Source organism: Acartia tonsa, chromosome 13, assembly GCF_053477335.1.
Source record: "Acartia tonsa isolate MP-2025a chromosome 13, ASM5347733v1, whole genome shotgun sequence".
NCBI classification, from domain to species: domain Eukaryota; kingdom Metazoa; phylum Arthropoda; class Copepoda; order Calanoida; family Acartiidae; genus Acartia; species Acartia tonsa.
In genome coordinates this window covers 41,409,805-41,419,642 of record NC_137272.1, presented here as the reverse complement: position 1 = coordinate 41,419,642, position 9,838 = coordinate 41,409,805, and the positions used below count along the sequence as shown (strand labels likewise).

Below are 9,838 nucleotides of genomic sequence, written 5' to 3'. Positions count from 1 at the left end.
CAGTACGTAATGCATGCTAAGAGGGAAATGTGATTTTTTCAACTGCAATTAAAGATAGAAGGCTAAAACTTAATGTTAACATTCCCATCATTATGGAGTATAATTAACTATTAAAAATTCATGGAGGTCGGACTGCTTTTCAGGACGTTTTTGGCTATTTTTGTATCTTTTAAATTTCGGGTATAGTCCCTTTTGTGACATTGCCTCTTAGGGTGCATTTCGTCGTATTTTCACAGTAGCTTTTCCCCTATTTATAGCTCCTGCGGGGCCAATTGCCTAACCCTGCGGGGAAATCACCTGACCTAACTTAACCTAGAATAACCTATTAAAAGCTACTATGAAAATACGACGAAATGCCCCTTAAGAGGCGTTGCCACAAAAGAGACTATTCCCCAAAGTTTTCCATATTTCTAAGAGATTTTTATATCTGTAGATGAAAGGACAAGTATTTTTTTGTATTTTTTACATAGTTCTTTATATCTTTGGTTTTTATGGCACGATAATTTTTTTTGTGTAATTTACTTTGACTGTCATCACACAACATACAGGATAAAGGATTTGTGACTTTTTCTATCTAAAATATATAATTATTTCAACAGATGCTCTTTAAATCTACTTGTCTATTCTTATTAATGATTTTTGTGCTTTGCTACTTTAAGATGTTGTCATACAATAAAGAAATATTTAAAATCAGTTTTACATATTAGGTTAATTTTTGGTAAATTATTTTCAAAATGAGTGTTTTTATCTCCCCCCCCCCCCCAAATTTTTTTAATGGGGTTATTCATCCTTCCTGCTGAGATTTTATAACATCCCCTTCCACCCATAAAAAAATGTTTTGTGGTGGGGGGAGGTTAAATTATCTTCTGTACTTTTTTTTCGAAGATGCTTTCTAGCTCCCTTCCCTTTGGTCATTGCAGGGTGGGGAGAAGGGATGGGGGAGAAGAGATGGGGGAAAAGAGATGGAGGAGGGGGAAGAGATGGGGGATATAAATGGGAAGTAGGGATGGGGGAAGGGATGGGGAAGAAGGGATAAGGACTAGAAGGCCCATAATCAAATAATCCCACCCCTTAAAACGCCCTTATTTAAAATTAGTATATATAATCAAAACGCCCCCCCCCCCCCCCCCCCTAGACAAAGTGCTTCACACGCCACTGAAAGAAACTATTTTAAAACCCACCTAAGGGCGTTTGAAATAAAAAAAATGTAAAAACACACTCAAATTTTTAAATGTCATTGTTTTGGGGGTCCCTAGGGTAATACAAATGACGAGATAGTATTTATAAAAAAAATATGTTGGTGGAAAAATTAAAAGCAAAATCTATATCGTTTTCAGTCCGAAATTAACTTTCAGAAGTTTTAAAACTAACAGATCTGAAGTATAAATGTATATACAGATATCTACCTGCCCTCCTTTTCCAAGGACCTTTTTCAGGGGCCTGCCATTTGCATAGCCAGCAAATTTACAGTAGATGTAAATTCGCCAGAGCAATGGATGTATTTATGACAAACTGAATTTTAACTGTATAAAGATTGGCAAAAATACATCTGGTCAATTTAAAAAAATAAGTCAAAGATACATCCAGCATGTTGTTTTCTGCTACTTGGCTATGTTGATATTCCCGGCAATATTGGTTGATTTTTAAAGACCCAATTGAAAGTCGTCACAAGGTCCTTGGGCTGTTGACATACAGTTATTTAACCCCTTCCCCTTCTAGTGTTTTAATCTGATGTTTCTCTAGGGAAATAATAATTATTTCTCGCATCGTTTTTTAAAAAGCTTTCCGCGGATATAGACTGTAAAATTATGAGATTAAAACCAGTTTTTTAGCCCAGAGGTGCCGAAGGCATGGGCTAAAAAACTGGTTTTAATCTCATAATTATACATTTTTATATTCGTAGAAAGCTGGATATAATACGATGCTAGACATAGTTTTTTCGTATGGATGAGAACCTGTTCCTATCCACCGGATTCGAATGAATACGAGAAAAATAAATATATGTAACTCTTTAACTAAACATGAGTAAATTGATTTATTGTTTCTAGACAAATATATAAACAAAGATCACAAAATAAGAAAAAATAAGAATTTATACAAAATATAATTTTATCAAGATACAACAACAAAAAACATTTACTAAATTAGCGCATTTTTTAATAATTATTTTTGAATATGACTAGGATTTGTATCACGCAAGATAGAAAAGTAATGTATACCCAAAAAACTATTACTATATAATATTTAAAAAAAACTTTAATTTAAAATTAACTAAGGGGTATACAATCCGATTTTTGATTTTAACAAGTAAAATATTTTTTTTTATATTTTATTAGTCTTTTTAGCACTCTCATATTCACGTTAATTCACAAAATTTTGATTTTCATAGAAGTTCATTTTCCAATGTTTTTTTTTTATATGTATGTATATGTATTTGAAGATACATTTAAAAGATTTCTGTTTATTTTTTAAACATAACTTTCTTGGTCAGACTCAGCTTCGTTTCCCGACTCGCTATTGCTCCCGCCGCCCATAAAAAGCGTCTTAGACACCGCCGACGACGTCTTATCGCCGCCGTAATGCCGCTGCTGTTGAATGCTTGGATAATACCGGGGCAAACCACTGCCGCCGCTCATATTTCCACCGTTAAACATCAGTCTATTGCCGCCGCTGTTGTGTTTGTGATCGGCGGTTGTGTTGCTGCTCCGCCGATTTGGGCTGTCGCCGCCGCTTATCTCCGCCGGATAGGCGGCGTATGTGTGGTGCGGCGGGTACGGGCTGGAACGGTGGTTGTTGTTGTTGGCGAGGTTGGTGGCTAAATTGTTGTGGTGACTGCTGTGGGAGTTGGATGTTGGGGAGTTGTGGCTGCTGAGGATGTTGTGCTGGGTGCTGTGGCCGTGCTGTTGGGAGTAAGGTGTTGGGGAAGCGGTGTTATACTCACTGAAAAGAAATCATAATATTAATAAAATTAAAATTCAGGGTGGGAAAGAACATTGACAATAAAATATGTTAAATTAAATTTCGTATTTCAAATTTTCATTACCTAGCTACTAAAATAATAAAATACCATCAACTGTGTTTAAAATTATTGGTTGAAAATATTAAACATTGCTAACCTGTTCTTAGCCAAAAACAGAGAAAGAATTTAAAAAACTTTGGGTACCAGTATAATTTACATTCCAATGTCGTCCCTCCATTTCTCATGAAATCTCCAGATGATATAAAAAAAAAAATAACCATACCTGCTCAAATGAGAATGATTTATCTGATTATGCTGCTGCGCCGCCGCAGCCGCCTTACCCAGTCCTTGGTTGAATAAGCTCCGCAGCTGCGAGACGGACCAGTTGATCTCGCCAGCTATGAGTGGGTCAACCGAGCTAGACCCACCGGTACCCGTGCTGCCACCTATGGGAGAAAAATAAAGGTAAATAAAGATTAATTTCAGCTATAAAAAATAATGATAGAAAAATTGCTAAGATATGCCAAATTTCAAATTAGGACAAACAATGCTAGATTAATTTGTAAAAATCTTATGGGTTTAAATTGAAAAAAGCTATGAATCTGTTCCTTGAAGTAAAGTTAAGATTGTATTCTGAGTTTGAACAATAATATTTAATGAAGTAATCTAAATATTCAAATAATACAGACTCACACACAGCCTTGTACTTCGTGTAAAGTTATACAAAAACCAAAATAATTATAGAGTTGCTATGCTTTCTAAATCGTACCTTACTACTACAGGAATCACCATGCAAAGTTTGAAATCAATAGGACAATTCTAACATGCCTAATTCAACGGAAAAAGCTATCCGTCTCGGACGTACGGACGGACCGACCCTAATTATAGAAAAGCTTAGCAAGAAAAAAAGTGTATCCTTACCTGAACCACTAGAAGAATGACTTGAAACAGTTGTTTCCGTAACCGATGTCGCCCTGCTTCCGCCGGCTGCTGAGGAAACCGCCGGTGAATGCATCATATCGCCGCTGCCAACCAACAGCCGGTGATTTGAGCCGACCGAAATTGTGGAATCCAGGCTTATTCTGTTGGATCTGCCGGCTGCAGGGGTACGCTGCGATATGGCGGAGGACAAATGTTCTGAGGCTGAGGGTTCGAGTTTGCGCCTCGCGGCCTCTCTAAGCTCATGATGATCGCGTCCACTTACCACACTCGCCGAACTAACGGGTCTGAAAGATGTTGATGTTAGTAATTCAGAACAACTTTTAAAAGCTATGAAAAAATCTTTAAATCCAAGTAATGTAAATGAATCACTGTATGCCATTTACAGTTTACACATTAAAATTTAATAATATGCCAATCAAAATTAACGGTAAAAACAATAGGTTAATTATCTACTAACATATTTGCTGAGCAGAAAAAAATTTATCTTTAGTCTTTTTTTGACCCCATCTTTGAATTAATGATTAAATTGTTCCCTTTCAAATTGTATTTTAGTGATACTGAATAATATAAAGAAAGAAATAATACAATACTTGAAAAAAAATAAAATTTAATATTATAGGAAAAGTTAAATTGATATAAATTAGTTTTTTCAAATGTGAAAGGAATGTTTATCTATACCTGGAATTGTAAAGGTCTCTGTGTTGGGTAGCTCCGCTGAAATGCGGCGAATACAATTGGTGATGGTAGCCAACACCATATCCGCCCCCCATTGTCGTATTCGGCGGCGATAAGGACCTATTTCCGCTGCCGCCATAGTCAAAACTACTGTGTCTAACACCCGCCGGTGGTAAGGGCACGCCGCCGATTAAATCTGGCGACAACGACCGGTTTGATTCTTCGGGACTGTACTCGGAATCATCGTTGTAACCGTCGGCGGGATTGTATAGGTTACCGCCGCTCCCCGTCACATCTTCCAGCATAATTTCCTCGCCGTCCTCCGGATAGACGATCATAAATTCATTGTCGTCCGTTTGAGTTTCCACACTGCGCATCACTTTGGCAGTTGAACCGATTTTAGTCGAAGTGACTTGGCGCAACTTTTTGGCGCTTGCATTGGGTTGGGGCGAGGCTGACGTCTCTTTTGGCGGTAATAACGGCGGCGTTTTCTGGCCGTCTTGGATCATAACGGGAACACTGACCCTTGTACTGTCTTGACTAATTATATTTGCTCCGCTGCTGTAGTACGACCCGTACACAAACTGCGAATCTTCTAAGGAATTTTGTTGTTGGCTGTGTTGGCGATTATTACTGCTGCTGCTGCTACTTCCGCCGATAACGGAAGATATAGGCGTCGTATTGGTTGAGATCAGTACGGGTGAGTTGATGCTAATTCTAGACCTGTTACCGGCCGCCGAAACAGCCGATGATCGGCCGCTATGGTGGTTATGCACAGGAGACCGGACAATATCGGCGCTGTTTACATAGGTTTGGTCATCAGATGAATCTGGCTCCGCCGAACGGCGGCTACGTTGCTTCGGTGGTAAAGGTGGTCTGTCTGTTTTTGGTGGTAACGGTGGTGGATCCAAGCCATCCAAAACATCAACCAGGCTCTCGCCGCCATTGTATAGGATTCTGCTGCCAACCGTTGAGCTGCTGTTGACTTCAGTGTTATACTGGCGCAGGCTAGCCTCAAAAACAGCTTTCGCCTTTGCGCTCAGCTGTTCTTGTTCCTCTAAAATTGATCTGTCAGGCAGCTGCAGCTTACTGTTGCTGCTGCCAGTAGACTGGCCGCTAGGATAGCCGCTCTGGCCCTGCAGTTTGAGCAGCCGCTGGCGGTAGATTGATTCTTCATATCCCGGTGGGGTTTCACAGTTCAGTCCTTCAAGATCCTAAAATAAAACATCAATTAATGAAGTTTCAAAATAATGTAATGTAAAAAGGACATCTTTGAAACATGTTACTTTTGAAAAACCAAATCTTTTAAATCACAAACATAAAATAACCCTTTCTGGCATCTTTTGGTGTAAAAAGTATCTTTTTTAAAAAATGCCAAGAAAATTATGTTTGCTATTTAACATTCAACATTTTTGTTTCAATTTTGTTTAATGTATAAAAACAAAGTTATAGTGATTTTAGGCTATTTCCCCAATCTCCACCCTCTCTCTCAAACACATCCCTATAAGCCCAAAGCGAAACAACTAGTAATACCTTAATTTGTTTGTCTCTGGAGATATTATTTGACAGAGCTGCCTCCAGGTTTGTCTCAAGATTAAGGGTTCTATCATCATGAAGATAAATATCATATGTCGTGTCTTCATCCACTCCCAGGCCTACAATATAGATAAGATTAGTTTTTAAATAATCCTACGCCTTTTCAATTAAATGGAACGAGCAGAATTGATTTTTAAAATAGATAAAAAAACAATAAAATTTTTGACAGTAAAACAATCACCTTTTCAAAGTACTAAACAAAAACGAAAAACTTTTGGAGACCACTGTTTAGAAGTTCCCAAGGGCTATACAAATGATAACAAAGCAAACTTTTGAAAACCACTGTTTAGTAGTTTGAAAGAGCTATAAAAATAATAAAAAAATTATAATTGGTGAAAGGGGAAAAAACAGGGTACTGCCACTTTTACCACTAGCAAAATTACAGCCACTGCACTGTGTTATTGACAAAAAGTGAATGTGTTTTTGTCAGTTTCATTTTTTGCTGTATTTTTGACAATATTTTTTTATCCCCTGTCAAAATTACACCTTTACTGCTGTCATAAACACATTTTAAAACTAAGAGCTTTTTTTTAAAATTCATAAAGGGGTGCTAAACACATTAGACAATTTAACAATTCCCTAATCAGTAAATTTGATTAAAAAGAACAGAGTTGGATCTTTAAATCATTTTAGTGGTGAGCCAGATCGGGGTGAGCCAACTTTCCACAAATGAGAGCACAGCATTTTATGAAATGCCGCGCTGTGATTGGCTGAAATTCGGCTCACCCCGATTTGGCTTACCACTAAAATGATTTAAAGATCCAGCTCAGAATGTAGGAAAAATCCGGCCTTATTATTGTTTAGAACGTGCACACATTTTGATACAAAATGGCAGTTATTTCCTCATGTAATCTCCATAAAACAAGTCAACCATGAGTCATTGAATATAGGATAAAGTTATTTTTCTTGGGGCATAAAAAAGTTCGTATTCTAGAAATTTCTTTTTAAGTTAGATGGATTATTAAGTCCCACAATTTATCTGGGGTATTAAATCTATTGTCCCTACATACCTCCACCGCCATACATAATATGATGGAGACCACCATTCCCCTCCTCATAACCCCGCATGTGTACAGGCTGATGGGGATAGTTGTTATGATGATGGTGGTGGTGGTGGTGGCCCCCAGAGTAGCTCAGATCCCCCTGGCCCCCTCCCCCACCTGGCTCCTCTGCACGTCCATACGAGTTTGATCTGAAATAAAGAAGAAAGTATAAAACCAATACACAAAATCAATCAAAACATATTCTAATACTCATTCTTATAAAGGGAGAGGTAGTTTGTGCTAAAATTCCGTAAATGTGTGAGTTTTAAGGCTTAAAACAGTAGTAGAACGATAATATATTAAATATGGGTATTCCTTATTGAAAAGAACAATAGAACATTTTTTAGGTTAAAATAAATTTTTATCGTTTTACTACTGTTTTTAACTTAAAACTCACAACCTTTACGGAATTTCAGCACAACCTACCTCCCCTTTATAATAGATTGAATACTCTAAGACTTAAAATGAGGCTTTAGAAGATATATAAAAGTATTTATCAAACCCTTTGCGGAAGTCAAAAGCGCTAAAATTTAAATCCTATTACATAAAGAAGTGTGTTTTATTTTTTCTAAAACTTGAGCTTTCGGAAAATACTGATCTACATTGATTAGATTAAAACACTAGAGGGAGAAAGGGTTACATAACTGTATCTCCCCATCGCAACCACCTTGTGCAACCTTTCTATTGGGTCATTAAAAATCAACCAATGGTGTCGCTTATATTTACACAGTTAAGTAGCAGAAAAAAATTTTGAAGCAGACGAAAAAGGTCTTTGAAAAAGGAAGGGAGGTAGTTGTCTGTATATACATCTATACTATAGATCTGATCTAAATTGGTTGGACTTGTTGTATTTTTCAGAGAAGCTTTATCCTTATTTTGGGTTGGTTTTATACTATTGTCTTAACCTCCCCTGCTCTACACTATGGAGGCTAATCTCGAACCATTTTATTTTATTTATTGGCTCAAAAACTTTGGGTACTTTAATTAATTTTAATTGGTTGGTAAAAACTCGAAGTGTCTTAACTGTACAACTAATAATCTATAATACAAAGTAGCTTGATGTCTGTCCGTCCGTCCGTCTGTCCCTCTGTCTGTCTATCCGTCCGTCCCTTAAGATCTCTGTAACCACTGAACCAATTGGATTCTACTCTTCAGGGAATATACCTAATGGTACTGTGGTGGTTTTTGGCTATTTTCTTAAGGGGGGGGGGGTGGGATACTCCCAACCCTCCAAAAAATACCCCCCAATTTTTTTGCATATATTTTGCGAATTCTCCATTTATTCGCAAAAATTGGCGACTCATTCGCAATTTTTTCAGTTGCTATTGGCGATTCATTCGCAATTTTTTAGGCTGGGAAGGTAATAGAAGATGTAATGATATGATTCCCATACTCACATCTAGAGGCTAGGAGCGAAGCCGCTAGTTTTAATTTACAGAATAGGCAATTTTATAAATTAAAGCTGTAAAAAAAATTTAAACCTCAAGAACATTGGGTGATAATATGTTGACAATTACCTGGAGACATGGGGGGTTGAGTCCTCATCCGAGAGGGTGGAGCAACTATTGACCCCCTCCTCTTCATCAGAATGAAGCAGGGTTGTACTCTTACTTCTGTACCAGTCTTTACGGGTCTCCCAGTCTCGAACCTGCAACCACAAATATATTAATAGATGCTGAACTACTATAAAATTGAAAAGATCTGTTTGTACGTCCGTTTTTAAGAAACAATATTATCTCAAGTGATAAGTTCATGTGATGTATAGTAGTTTGTTTAACTTTCTTGTGAATTAGTTATCTACTGCAAGCAAAAAGGCAATTCGAGTATCGAGATTTTCATTGCTACTGTTAAAGCTAGGATGTTCAAAATTTCTTGATGTGAGAAAAAGGACTTGATTTCAATGAGGCAAGATATTATCGAATAAGCGACAGTACCTGGTTGACGGAATTGCTACGTATCACAGAATTACCGCCGCCCTTCGGCGGATTTGGCGCTCTTGCCTTTCGTGGGCCACCGCTACGCGGCCGAGGCGTTGACTTTTTACCGCCGGTTGAGATCTGATAATAACAACAAAATAACATAAATTTTTCTAAAACATAATTGACAAATATAAGTCCATGAGTAAGGAAATTGTAACAATAAATCTATAAATAAAAGGGATACTAGACTAAAGTTTCATTACCAAGTTACCTTATTATTTATCTTAAAAAGTTTGGATACTTTTATTGAGTTTTGATTGGTTGGTTCCAAATTAGCAGTATTTTAATCTTTTAAGTTTCAATTAATGATTTTAATCTGAAAAAGTCACTTTTTCAACAATGATGTGCTTCGCTACTTTTAAAGACTATCATCCTTGTTTATGATGTAAATTATATATTTATTTTATTTTCCTGGATTATGTCAATATTGTTGTTGTTGTTGTGTCCAGAGGAGGTGGGCTTCTGGTGCAACAGCTGTTGGATACTTTCCTCACTAGCTGTTCGTCTAGATAGATAGATATTAATATTGTTGTTGTTGTGCCCAGAGGTGGTGGGCTTCTGGTGCAACAGCTGTTGGATACTTTCTTCACTAGCTGTCCGTCTAGATAGATAGATATTGATATTGATCTGAAGACATTTGACAC

The 9,838-nt window shown here is 37.2% G+C and overlaps 1 protein-coding gene across 2 annotated transcripts in view; it reads right to left on the bottom strand.

Moving 5' to 3' along the window:
• Positions 1–2,016: 2,016 nt before the first annotated feature.
• LOC145304705 (uncharacterized) overlaps positions 2,017–9,838 on the bottom strand; it is a 133,882-nt gene continuing 126,060 nt past the window's right edge. For both annotated transcript variants that reach the window (XM_080146646.1, XM_080146647.1), the window contains exons 24-32: positions 9,609–9,699; positions 9,150–9,275; positions 8,733–8,863; positions 7,183–7,364; positions 6,110–6,231; positions 4,580–5,790; positions 3,881–4,185; positions 3,243–3,405; positions 2,017–2,940 (exon numbers count right to left, since the gene is read on the bottom strand). In XM_080146646.1, the coding sequence (XP_080002772.1) occupies positions 2,469–2,940; positions 3,243–3,405; positions 3,881–4,185; positions 4,580–5,790; positions 6,110–6,231; positions 7,183–7,364; positions 8,733–8,863; positions 9,150–9,275; positions 9,609–9,699 (2,803 nt within the window). In that variant the 3' untranslated portion in view covers positions 2,017–2,468. The remainder of the gene's footprint in view (positions 2,941–3,242; positions 3,406–3,880; positions 4,186–4,579; positions 5,791–6,109; positions 6,232–7,182; positions 7,365–8,732; positions 8,864–9,149; positions 9,276–9,608; positions 9,700–9,838) is intronic.